Source organism: Stomoxys calcitrans, chromosome 4 (assembly GCF_963082655.1).
Source record: "Stomoxys calcitrans chromosome 4, idStoCalc2.1, whole genome shotgun sequence".
Classification (NCBI taxonomy): Eukaryota; Metazoa; Arthropoda; class Insecta; order Diptera; family Muscidae; genus Stomoxys; species Stomoxys calcitrans.
This window is the reverse complement of record NC_081555.1, coordinates 76,060,206-76,074,549: the sequence shown is the minus strand read 5'-3', so window position 1 is coordinate 76,074,549 and position 14,344 is coordinate 76,060,206. Positions and strand designations below refer to the sequence as shown.

General features: G+C 37.8%; 1 protein-coding gene across 10 annotated transcripts in view; it reads right to left on the bottom strand.

Moving 5' to 3' along the window:
• LOC106093989 (anoctamin-2) overlaps positions 1–14,344 on the bottom strand; it is an 83,815-nt gene that overhangs the window by 22,021 nt on the left and 47,450 nt on the right. For 8 of the 10 annotated variants that reach the window (XM_059367423.1, XM_059367431.1, XM_059367424.1 and 5 more), the window contains 2 exons: positions 10,339–10,928; positions 135–374 (listed from right to left, as the gene is read on the bottom strand). In XM_059367423.1, coding sequence (XP_059223406.1) covers positions 135–374; positions 10,339–10,928 — 830 coding nt within the window. Of the gene's footprint in view, positions 1–134; positions 375–667; positions 916–10,338; positions 10,929–14,344 lie in introns of those variants that run through there. The other 2 variants (XM_059367432.1, XM_013261158.2) reach the window with 2 other exon arrangements.

Here is a 14,344-nt window from a genome sequence, read left to right as displayed (position 1 = left end):
GGTATCACGCCCCATCGTGATACCAAAAGACCAACCAACAGACATCTTCTATAACTATGCTCCCTAATAATGTTGCAGTGAGTATACAAATATTTTTTTCTGTATATAAGAAAGTATTGCTATATTTTACTTACCTTTTTCATTGGTAGCTTTATCTTAAGTATTTCCGCATATTGATACAGCACTTCTTTGGGGGCGTGGATTTTAATGAAATGTATCCGTTGAGTGTTGTCCCTCTCCAGCTGCAGACCTTCTTTTTCTAAATTCGCCTCAAAGGTTTCTCGTTTCTTTATGTTATCCAATTTGTGATCGGCACCATTGAAAGCCAAAACATAATCCACCCCTCGGACACCATCTTGAAAACGCCGCCGCGTCTAAAGGGGAAGATGAAAGACCAAACAGTGATTAGTTTAATTTATTAGGCCCTGCGCTTTTGTATAATGCGTAAATAGTGGTGTAGTTGTCTATGCTTTTTCAAAAAATGAAATAATTTTGTTGGGATGATTTTGGTTTTCAAGGCATTCATGTACACACATGTGTAGAAAGTAGGTGGTGGCCAGCCTAGTGCTGCTGTACTAAATTATCAAATAAGCAAAATAATCACTAATTTATGCATAACTGAATTCAAGAAAAGCTTTTACAATATGATTGCACTAGAACTTCTTACTTCAGGATCACCTTCTATGTTGTCTAGATCGGAAAAGGCCTTTAAAGCATTGCCCATTACGTTACTGTATTCGCAAATATGTTTGGCAAAAAATTACACATATATTTGTTTCATGGTATATGCAATGTATTATTTTGAGAGGAACTATTTTAGCAGTCTTTTGTTTGTATGTTAAATTTATGAAAAGAAAACAAAAACACTCAATTATTCTTTTCACGCCACGTCCGCCTGAAATGTTTTTTGCCGAGTGCACAAGATCACTGAGTCAATGCTAAGGCCATTTCTTGCCCAAGACCAGATGATACACCAAACAATAGCAAAAAATATGTAAATATTGACTCTATTTACCGGCTAATGTGGATTGTGTGGATCCTAACAGTGAGAGACTACACGTTGACTTGATTGAATATTTCTCTGCTATGGTGTGAGACTATTAAAGTGAAGAGATATCATCCTAAGTGTTTGGTCTTAACCATACAGGTTTCAGATGCTGCGTGCATTGTTAATGCTGGCGCTAAATTTGCATGATATTGAATTGATAATATTTGTGCATAATAATGGCTACATCTTCTTTAGTTTTGGAGGTTTCATCGTGTATTATGGAGTTATGTTTTCTTTTAGTTTATACTAATTGTGCCAATTTAACTACATTTCAGATCCTATTAAAAAAATCATTGAATTAAAGTTTTCATACAAAATGTATTACAAAACAACTAATAATATGTTCAAATGCAAATTTTTTTTCCCCATGAACATTCCACCAAAGAACAGGGGCAAGTTTAAGCTCAATGATAAGGAGCCTCCTTTTTATAGCCGAGTCCGAACGGCGTGCCGCAGTGCGACACCTCTTTGGAGAGAAGTTTTACATGGCATAGTACCTCACAAATGTTGCCAGCATTAGGTGGGGAAAACCACCGCTAAAAATTTTTGCTGATAGTCTCGTCAGTTTTCGGACATGCTAACCTCTGCGCTACACTGGCCTCCTAATAATATGTGGGTGCTACAAAAATTATGGGTCTACATAGCCGTATAGTTTATACATTCTATAGAATAAATTCCAATATAAATAGAATATTATAAGAAAAACGTTTTGCATACACAAAATTTTAGCCAAATTGGATACAATACCAGAATACTACTCTATCATTTTGGATTTACATGACGATCAAAAAAATATTATTGGTTTGGAAAAATTGATATATATATTATATAAAATTTATACTACTTTTAATATATAGAACTTATCTCCAAATCCAGTCAGACTTTAATTTTGCAACCTATTGAAATATCGAATATAACCGTTGAGTTTTTGATGATAGGACAAAAATTGCGAATTTCTACAACCTTAAAAGGCCATATCCGATAGAAAAAATATATACGGGAGTAATATCTAAATCTGTGCCGCGTGTGTGAACTTTTGCACATATACTGGGACGTCAAATAGAACATCTCGAGCCCTATATTGTAAAGCATTAGAAATTAATATCTCGATTTGTCAAAATCGAAGTATTTAAAGCATACTTGAAACACTCTATATTGTCCCGATGTAAGATTTCAACAAAATCTAACTCCACCATGGATCGCATTTGTCTAGTTCTATGCACGTTATCTCTTTTTAGGTAAACAAAGAATATTGAATAAGTACTGTTATGCTATTGGAGCTTTATCAAGTTATAGTCCGATTCGGACCATAAATGAATGCTAAACATTGTAGAAGTCATTGTGTAATATTTCAGTTCATTCGGATAAGAATTGCGCCTCAAGAAGCAAAATCGGGAGATAGGTTTATATGGGAGCTGTATCAAGCTATTGATCGATTCAGACCATATTAGACACGTATGTTGAAAGTTATGAGAGAAGCCGTTGTGCAAAATTTCTTCCAAATCGTATGACAATTGCGCCCTCTAGAGGCTCAAGAAGTCAAGATCCCAGATAGATTTAAATGGCCGCTATATCAGGTTATGTACCGGTTTGAATCATACTTAGCACAGTTGTTGGAAGTGATACTTAAACACCACGTGCAAAATTTCAGTCAAATCGGATGAGATTTGCGACCTCTAGAGGCTCAAGAAGTCAAGACCAAAGATCCGTTTATATGGCAGTTATATCAGAACATCAACCGATTTGGCCCATTTACAATCCCAACCGACCTATTTGTATACCCCCATCCTATGGTGGAGGGTATAAATATGTTATATCATTTAGAAGCGTATTTTTGCTTAAGCGTCAAGTAGTGTTCTTTTAGACTCTAAGGAACCTCTTTATGATACAAGTCGCTTACTTTTGTTTATTTTAACACTCATATTGACAGATCAGGTTTTCTTAAAGAATACTGCTGTAATTTAGCATTAAATTTGCAAAAAGTCTTGTAAAACGTAGAACACGATTACAGATAAAAACGTTTTCTTTTTTATCGGTAAAAATGACTCATAATTTCATTGAAACTGTCATTTTCATATTCTGGGCATATTTTGAATATAAAAACTCCAAACAAAGCACATGTTTTCTTTTCACTTCGCAATGCAGGGTGTTACTTCGCGCTTCAAAAAGTTGTGAATTTAATTGATAGTAAGATAGTAAGAAGTAGAAGATAAGATCAACGCATAATGATTCATAAGATTACAACAGTCAATATTGACAATGAGAAATTGCGAAAGTAGACCAAGCAGTACTTGAATGCTATAGTATTCGTAAAGTCTATAGAACTATTTGCGTTAACGGTGAAGCTGCTATTTAAGCAAAGTCTTCATACATCCCACTGAGGAATCTTCTAGCATATCGTCACTATGAATGGTCAAAAATGCGAAAAATTTGAAATAATCGAAAGATGTTCTGGAATTTTGTAGAGTTCATAGAGTTAGTTGTTGGAGTATACACACAAAAAAGATTACCAAAAATTCACCTTTTTTGTCAAATTTCGAGATAAGCGGTTTACAAATGAAAACATTATTGCTATATTAGTCCAAATCGGTCAAAAAATTACATGGGAGCTGTATCCAAATCTTAACGATTTTTCAAGTTTCAATAGGCTTTGTCTCAAGGCCAAATTTGAAGATGATAGAATGAAAAATGTGACATGTACTGGTAACATAAATTAACAAGGATAAAGAGACGGACAGACAGACAGGGATAGCTAAATCAAATCAGAAAGAGTGGTGTACTTTTCTAAAATTTTCCTAAAATTTAGGAACAGGGGTCAAACTTCTCACATATCAAAGAGTGCTGTCAGATACAAGTTTAGGGTCAATGATAAGGGACCTCTTTTTAAAGCCAACAGTGCAACACATACATTCCGCAGTGCAACACATCCTAGGCGAGAAATTTGTACATGGCTAACACACCATTTTGCAAATGGCACAGTACCAAACAAATGTCGCCAGCATTGGAAAAGGATAACCACTGTAGAAAAACAAAATATCTTTTTTGGATTCTCATTAGGATTCCAACCCTGGTGTACAATGTCATAGGCAGGCATGCTAACCTCTATTTACGATGGCCACCAGTGATACCTACACTACCATAGTGATACAGGTTTAAATAAAACCAGTGAGGAAGGGCAAAAGTCGGGCGGTACCGACTGTATAATACCGTACACCTACCCTATAAATACAATGTGGGAGCTATGTCCAATTTTGAACCAATTTTGATGGACTTCGGCGAGCAAATATATTCAAATTGTAATAACTACGGTCGACAAATGATAACATTATTGCAAATTACCCAAAATATATGGAAGCTATATCTAATTCTAAACCGATTTCGAGCAAACTTCTCAGATAATGTGGTAGTCATCGAGGAAAGCGTTGTGTAAAATTTTGGCAAGATTGATCAAACAATGCGCTTGCTGGCTATTGGGTGAAAATCTGGCGATATACACATATGACAGCTATATCTAAATCTGGGCCAGTTTCTACGAAATTCACCAGTAATATCGAGAGTCATAAGAAAATTCTGCAAAATTTCGAAAGAATTGGTTAAAAAATGAGCACTTTCTTACAATATTTCTCAAAATCGGACGAACATATATGTATATGGGAGATATACCTAAATCTCAACCGATTTCAAACAAACTTCTCGAACCGATTTCTATGAAATTCACCTGCAATGTCGGGAGTTATAAGAAGATCCTTTCTGGCGAATTCCGAGAAAATCGGACGATTGGATGAAAACTGACCTGAAGTTTGTACACAAATTAACATGGACAAACAAACAGACGGACATAGCTCAATCGAATCAGAAAGTGATTCTGAGTCGATCGGTATACTTATCAATGGGTCTATCTCTCTTCCTTTTGGGTGTTACAAACTAATTCACTAAGTTATAATGCCCTATACCACAGTAGTGGTGTAGGGTATAATAAATACGTGTTAAGTTCGGCCGGGCCAAATCTTAAAACCCATCATTATGGATTATACGAAAATTTCCACAAAATAATTTAGTTGAAGGCATGTGTGTACCAAATATCTAGCAAATATGTAAGTTGCTGAACCGATATGGCCTAGTATAGGTTATTCCCTAATATAGACCTTTTAAGATCATATTTGGTTACGATGCAATAGACCATCACGAAAAATAAATCTTTTTTATGAAACACCCTTAATTTTCTTTCTTACCAACTAATTAAGCAAAATACAAAATGTTATGATGATCGATTATCGACAAAATGTGCCACCATCAATTCCAAAATTTGATAGAATGTAACTCATAAACAAGTAGAAATGTATATAACTCTTATCGTTTAAAATGATTTATATCCAGCACCACTTCTATTGCAGTGATGAAGTGTGCCGATCGACTCAGAATAATTTTTGGTTCGATCTAGCAATGTTCGTGAATACATTTGTCTATATGTATATTTTTTCGCTGGATAATGTTATGCATTTTCCACACATCAAATGCAAAATTTGCCTATGTCCATTCCATTAAGGAACAGTGGCAAACTTTTCACATATCAATGAGTGCTGTTCGATTCAAGCATCTGTGATGGAAATTTTGAATTCTGACTGTGGTCCTTATCCAGGAACCATGGGTGTGTGGAGGTATAGTTCGTGGACTAAGAATTCCGGGATTTACACTATTCAAGGGTACGGGAAATGTGAGACACAGAAACTGTATTCTTGCAAATAATAGTCTAATAATAATAGTCCATCGCTAAGCACTGAAGATTCAGTAGTAGCCAGCCTTGAAATAAACAAATCTCATTACTGGCTGGCTTCCCTATATATGGCACAAGATTCAGAGATGCCGCCTTCAAACCTAGTTGGTGGTTGAAGCTACTTTTGTAGGAAAGAAGAGCCTCATTGTAGGAAGTGATGCTAATGCACATCACCAGATATTGGGAAGTTCGGTTGTCAACGAAAAGGGTGTGCTGCTTATCGAATATATTTTATATTACAATCTGGCGATTTGTAATTTGTAAACCGACTTTTATTATTAGGGATAAATTTCGGCACAAATTCTGCACATCTATCCCTTTTAGACCAGAAAAGAAAGTGCTAACTGCGGAGGATATAGACATAGTGGTTACGCGGATCACGGAGGCCCTGAATGACTCGCTTGTGTCACAATGTCCTAGTGCCAAGCCAAGGGGCAAACAGCAATCGTCATGGTGGACCCCAGAGCTGGTTGGTCTAAGGTAGGATTCCAGGAAACTCTTCAATAGAGCAAAAGCCACAAGAGCACCACCCGATTGGGACATCTATAAGGCTGAGCTAAGAAAATATAGGGGCAAGCTGAGAAAGGCTCAGAACAAATCCTGGGTGGAATTCTGTAGCTCCGTGGAGGATACATCTGAGGCCTCTAGGCTAAGAAAGATTCTGTTCTCGAGACCTATTACTATGGGGTATATAGAGTCATAGAATGTATGTACAATATCTAATGTAAAAAAACACCACAACAATTCGTTGATACACATTTTCCGGGAAATTCTCAAACGGACAACGTGGCGCCAGAATAGGTTGTCACTGGTATGCATTCGTCGGATTTAATTGGGTAAATTGTGTCTGAGCCGAAAATCCTTTGAGTGATAAGCAGTTTCGATTCCTTTAAGTCGCCAGGCCCTGATGATGTATCACCGGTTGAAAAACAAGCTGTCTGATAGACTTGAAAAACAAGCTGTCTGATAGACTGGTTCCTTGGATTCGGGAGATATACTCTGCTTGTGTATCAGCATGTCATATATACCTGTGGGATGGAGGGACACAAAGTTAATTTTCATTCCAAAAGACGAAAAATCTTACTACACGAAAGCGAAAGATTTTCGTCCTATTAGTCTGTCGTCCTTTATGCTGAAGACTCGTGAGAGGTTGATAGAAACATATCTAAAGGCAAGGATCCCTGGAGATCGCCTGTCTCTGCAGTAGCATATAGTAAAGACAAGTCCACTGAAACAGCCCTTAACGTCCAGTCGTCTACATAGAGGGTTCTCTCACTGTCAACCGATGTCAATCAAAAAGGATTTGGAGTTTCTAGGCATCTTACTTACTAAAAGATGCATTACGGCAGGTTTGGGATCTTTGGATCTAAAAAGATGGGTCAGCAGAGGAACGCCTCAAGGAGGTGTACTGTCTCCTCTACTTTGGCATATAGCCGTTAACAATATATTACTGTCTCTCCGTAGCCGTTCGGGGAAAGTTTTCCAGCTCTCTAAGAGATATACTATAGAAAGCTCTACGTGCAACAACGAAGTGGGCTACCGAAAGTGGTCTAGGCGTAAACCCATACAAGACAGAAGTAGTTCTTTTCAGCAGGAGATACAAATTGCCCACAGTGGCACATGTCTCCTTGGGAGAAGAGAATGTTCCATTTACAGAAAGCGCAATAACCTGGGTGTTTTGCTGAATAGGAAATTGAACTTCAAATCTAACATTTTGGAAAGGGCAAGAAAAGCAACTCTTGGCTTACACACTTGCAAGAGAGCCATTGAAAAAATTTGGGGGTTTAAACCGCGTGTCATGCACTGGGTATACACCGCAGTTGTCAAAGCTCTATGGTGTTGGTGTTGTGGTCTGGTGGACGGTGATTCAAAGTTTACCTACTGTTCAATACTCAACCGGATCCAAAGGATGGATTGTTTGTACATCACAGCAGCACTAGGGACACTGTGTCATCCAATGTCCAATGTTCCAGGGAGTGTGGATTACACCCTGCATGAGCCACTTATTGACAAAAAGTACTGTACCATTATTCCAGATAGAACCGATTGGAACTACGATATCCCTGGTAATAGAAGTTATATTGACTTCTATACGGATGGTTCCAAACTAGACAACCAGGTGGGCTTTGTGGTGTACTCTTAAGATCTAGAACTGGTCATAGGGAAACGGTTACCCGACCACTGCAGTATAAATCAAGAGGAGGTCCTTGCAATAAAGGAAGTGGTGGAATGGCTAAGATATAATGTCATAACGACGAAAAGCATAAATATCTTCTCAGACAGCCAGGCAGTCATTAAATCCGTGGAGTTGTTCTTGCCAGGCAGCCATTAATCCTGGCTAGAACAGACGTCTCAGTCATTATGTTCCCATAAAAGGAGCATTTTTACCCGATTTCGCTGAAATTTTGGGCAGTTGGATGTGTTAGACCCTTTAACATCCATCGGCCTTTAAATGGGTATAGCTGCCGTAACGACAGATCTCCCGATCTTAGGTCTTGAGCCTATAACAGGCGAATTTATTATCCGAAATTGCTGAAATTTGGCATAGCGACTCATGTTAAGGTTTTCGACATCAGTGCTCTATATCGTTCTAATCGGTCCATATTTGCATTTATTTGCCATATAGACTAATCTCCCGATTTAGGGTCTTGGGAGCATAAAAGCAGCATTTATGACCCCAAAATTTGGCACAAGTACCTATGTTAAGTTTTCTGACATCCGTTCCCTATTTGATTCAGATCGGTCTAAAGTTGGATATAGCTGGAATGTATATTAATCTCCCGATTTTAGTCCTTGAAGCCATAAAAGCAGCGTTTATTTTGCTCAAATGTGACTCGGTGAGCTGTGTTAAGCCCTATGACATCCACATTCAACATGGCCCCCATTGGTCTATATTTGAATACATGTAGCTGCCATATAGAGCGATCTCCCGTTTTAAGGTCTTGGGCCCATAAAATGCGCACCTTTTATCCGATTTCGCGGAAATTTGGTATAGGATTTTCGACATCCGTGCCCTACATAGTTCATATTTTGTGCCCTATATCGGTCTATATTTTAATATATCTGCCATATTTACCAATATTCTGTTTTAACAACTTGAACTGTGAATTGACGTCCGTGCCGAGTTTGGGCCAAATCGGACCATATTTAAATATAGCTGCAATGGGTTCATATATGATGTATTTTCTCCGGATTGTTCTCGTAGTATTTTGTCCTATGATATCGATCAGCACCCATATGAACTGACTTTAATAACATTGCAAGTAATCAATGGTGTTCGGTATTCAGAATAAGCCCGGCCCGACTAAGTGGAATTTTAATGCTTATTACGGCCCAGGTAGACTACAGCAATGATTTCTATCATCCAATACCCCTTGATGCAAATGCCAATTTGCTTATGAATTTTCCATTGAGGAATAGAGTCAAACTTCTCACATATCCAAATTCAAAACGCTTGCCGCAGTGCGACACCTCTTTGGGGAGAAGTTTTTACATTGTATAGTACCTCACAAATATTGCCAGCATTAAGAGAGGGTAACCACCACTGAAAAAAATTTTTTTTTGATTTTCTCGCCAGGATTTGATCCCAGGAGTTTGTGTCATAGGCGGACATGCTAATCTCAGCGTTACGGTGGCCTCCATTTGCAATAGTACTACTAGTAAATTTGGAAACATTTGAAATTCAAACTGATACCTACGGTAAATGTTGTGCTAGCAAAGATAACCTTGGTGCAGTTAAAAAGTCTCTAATTTATATGTGAATCATCATTTAAACTTATTTCATGCAGTCAAGCGTTTAATGTGTTATTGATTTGCCCAATTTCATGAGACCAACAATGCAAAACTATTGTAAAATAACTTCAAACTAAAAAACTACCAAACTCTGTAGTGTATAAACTAAATACTGTGATATTTCGTAAGAAGAAAAAAAAAAACAAGAAAAAAATTGCCATTACCCGTTCCCGCAAGCGTTTTCATTAAAAAGGTGTGAGTGTGGGTTGTTATTTGATTTTTTTTTATTTAGGCTTTTTAGCACACGCACAATTCGCACACACACAAGAGCAAGAAAATAGAAATAAAAAGGATAAGACAGTTATTAAGAATTATCACAAGGATCAAGAGAGCAATTCCAACAAAAAAAAATACAAAATGAGGAATTAAAATTAAAAAAAAGACTTGATGCATACTTAAAAAAAAATTGTATGAAGATGATAGTTAAAAATTCATGTCTCCAATCAAAATTTATCAATTAAACCAAAGAAAGGACAAAAAAGAGAAGAGAAAGAGAGAATGAAAGGAATTTTGTGCAAAATTTGTTTCAAGACCAGAACAGAAATTTTTGGTATGGGAGTGAAGGCTTAAACGAGTGAATGCATTATTGATTGAGAGCAAGAGAGGAGAGGATTGTGAGTGTGATGGGGATATATATAGGGCAAGAGTAAATTTATTGATATTCATCTGTTAAGGAACGATGTGTTGTGTTGTGATACAAAGCAAAGGGAATTTAATTGTTTACCCTAAATTTCCACTGGGAGTATGTAATTGGCAATTTCTTATCTCTACTACTCTGTGCACTATTCTGTAGGAGACGCCTAGAGACCTCCATATCGTTGGCCATATGAAGTGCAGCCTCATTAGCACCAGCTGTGTAATTTGACCGACCATTCTGTAGGGCCATTACCTGAGCAGCTAAAACAGCATCTGTATAATCTGCACCATTGCTGCCGGGCCCGCCGCCGCCACCACCAACGCCTGCAGTTGTTGAATTTGTGCCATTTGTTGTCGCAGTTGTCATCATCATCATTGTAGACGACGTCGGTGGCAGATAATGTTCTAATGGCGATGAATGCCGATAATTGGGATTCCATGATGAACGCATTCTATGACCATTCTCTAGACGCATGCTATTTGTTCGCTTGGCAGGCGTCTCATCACCGGCCAAATCTGCCGCTGAATAGTAGATGGTGTTACGTGACTGGGATAATGATTTACGATGAGCTGCTGCAGCAGCGGCAGCTTCTGAATCGGCCAGCGATATTGTATCGAAATATAAACTCTCGCGATCATCCATTTCCGATTCTGGATAATCGAAGTCGTGTGTTCGAACTGAAAGTAAAGTAGAAAAAAAAATAAATATTGATTAATTTATTATTCAATGAATGCGTATATAAATTAACGTAATGTATGCTTATTTAGCTGTGACAAACAAATCAAGTTTTTAACAACAATAGCTGTGGAAAATGCACAGCAACTACAATTTGCTAGTGTTACATGCTTCTTATAAAAATATCGCTTCTCGATGACATTTATCAAACTTTCTTAGATGGGATGAAATGGATAATGCCCATATCTCGAAGGCCAAATTATTGGGGAAATGTTATAGTTTTTATATTAATTTTGTCATTCCGTTTACAGCACATCGAAAAATCCATTTCCGACCCCAAAGAGTATTTATGTATATTATCGGTTGTCGTAAAATTCTAACACGATCTAGCCGTGAGGGTCCGTGTACCTGTGATAATCACGCCACAATTTCTAAAAATGAAAGTATTGGTTATATGGGACTATATCTTGGTATAGCCCCGATATAGACCGGTCTGCTGATTTAAGGTCGATATCCGTACCTAATATGGTGCAGATCGAACTACAGGTGTCATATCTACCGATCTCCCGAATTATGTTTTCGACATCCATACCGAGTATGGTCTAGATTGGATACAGCTGGCATATACACCGATCTCCTGATTTATGGGCCTTGAACCCATAGAACACACATTTGTTTTGGGAATACGCTGAAAGCAAACACAGTGATCTCTCAATTTAGGGTAAAAGCCGCATTTGGTATTCTCTTTCGCTCAATTTTGGCACAGCGAGTTGCGTTAGGCCACATAATATACATACCAGGTATATATAAGATTATATTTGAATACTGTGCGCGAAATAAATATAGGTTCACCCGAAAACATAATGGAAAAAGTAAAAATTCAAAGAATTAAATTTATTTTGTTTATTATTTACAGTTTATATTTTACAGTTTTTACAAAGCCTAAATCTTAAATCTTTGCGTTTTCAGTAAAAATAACTAAAATATTTCAAATTTATGGAAAATGGGTGCGAACTATTGGGTTGCCCAAAAAGTAATTGCGGATTTTTTAAAAGAAAGTAAATGCATTTTTAATAAAAATTAGAATGAACTTTAATCAAATATACTTTTTTTACACTTTTTTTCTAAAGCAAGCTAAAAGTAACAGCTGATAACTGACAGAAGAAAGAATGCAATTAGAGAGTCACAAGCTGTGAAAAAATTTGTCAACGCCGACTATATGAAAAATCCGCAATTACTTTTTGGGCAACCTAATAAATAAATTTTCAGTTCATTTTAGAGTTTGGACCTGAAATTTCAATAAACATAGACAAAAAGACGATGCAGGCTGGTATCGGGGCCGATACAGCTTAATTGCCTTCGGGTATCAACGCTCAATTGAAATGTATGTAAGATTGGTGTATGTATGAATGATTGGTGAGATCTGGCCAGGTGCAGCACTAGATTTGAAGGAAGATATTCCTTCTCGACCAATAGCGGATGCTTGGATACCAAGGATTCCCTCAGATACAAAATCGATTCTTGAAAGACTAAGGGAATGGAATCCTAATCTTTCAACCACCGACTGGAAGATTGGATAAGGCTGATGATGACCGGAGGCATGCAGTTTTCGCTCTAAACTCCTGCTGTCTGCGCAGACCACATCAAGTCTGAAGGTGTTGTATCCTACGGATTCAACAATTGAAACTGAATGTTTATAGAAGCGGTGGAGTTGGGGAATCAGGAGACGACTCAGCAGTTTTTGCTTAACACTTGCCTGTGGAACTATCGACCACATCGCGAAAGGATTTTCTGCTCAGCCACAATTTCTCCAATAGCCTCCGAGTAATGCATACTAGTGACAATCATCTGGCGTCACCTTGTCCTTTGGAGAATTTTCCGGGAAATGTACATCAACGAATAGTTCTAGTGTTTCCTCACTAGACATTGTTCATACATTCTCTGTCTTCTGAATAAACCCCACTGTAATAGGTCTCGAAGATATAATTTTCCTTAGCTGCACAGCTCATCCTTATATTTTCATAGCTCATCATTATAGATGTCCCAATCGGGTGGTGCTTCCAGTGCTTCCCAGGCACTCAGCGTCATAGGCAAGCATGCTAACCTGTGTGCCACGGTGGCATCCTATGGTTCATAAACAAAAGTATGCAAACAAGCAAACACAAAATAGACAAAAACATTCGACAACAAGTTCATACATTGTTCAGAATTTCTACCGAACTGTCGGGTAAAATTTCTAAAAAAACTATGTTACCCCGTGTTCAGATTTCATTCCGAATTCCATCGGAACTAACGGAGCAAAAATTCCTAACGGTTCAAACAATACAAAAAGTGAAAAAGCAAGCACAAAAAGATAAAAACATCCGACATAGAGTTCAGACATCGTTCCGAATTCCTACCGAACTACGGAAGAAAAACTAAAAAAAAAAAATCCGACAGGACGTCCAGATATCGTTTAGAATTCTTTCAGAACTGTAGGAACAAAACTTCCTACAGACAAACAGTTCAGAAATCGTTCAGAATTCTTTCCGACGCGTAGGATGAAAAAAGTTAAAAACAAGTAAAAGCGTGCTAAGTTCGGCCGGGCCGAATCTTATATACCCTCCACCATGGATCGCATTTGTCGAGTTCTTTTCCCGGCATCTCTTCTTAGGCAAAAAAAGGATATAAGAAAAGATTTGCTCTGCTATAGAGCGATATCAAGATATGATCTGGTTTAGACCACAATTGAATTATATGTTGGAGACCTGTGTAAAATGTCAGGCAATTCGAATAACAATTGCGCCCTTTGGGGGCTCAAGAAGTAAAATAGAGAGATCGATTTATATGGGAGCAGTATCGGGCTATCGACCGATTCAGACCGTAATAAACACGTATGTTGATGGTCATGAGAGGATCCGTTGTACAAAATTTCAGGCAAAGCGGATAATAATTGCGACCTCCAGAGGCTCAAGAGGTCAAGATCCCAGATCGGTTTATATGGCAGCTATATCAGGTTATGGACCGAATTGAATTATACTAAGCACAGTTGTTGGATATCATAACAAAACACGTCGTGCAAAATTTCATTTCAATCGGATAAGAATTGCGCACTCTAAAGGCTCAAGAAGTCAAGACCCCAGATCGGTTTATATGGCAGCTATATCAGGTTATGGACCGATTTGAACCATACTTGGCACAGTTGTTGGATATCATAAAAAAACACGTCGTGCAAAATTTCATTCTGATCGGATAAGAATTGCGCACTCTAGAGCCTCAAGAATTCGCTGTAGACCTTTGACATTCGTCCCGAATGTCGTTTAGAAAGAAAACAAGTAAAAGTGTGCTAAGTTCGGCCGGGCCGAATCTTATATACCCTCCACCATGGATCGCATTTGTCGAGTTATTTTCCGGGCATCTCTTCTTTGGGAAAAAAGGA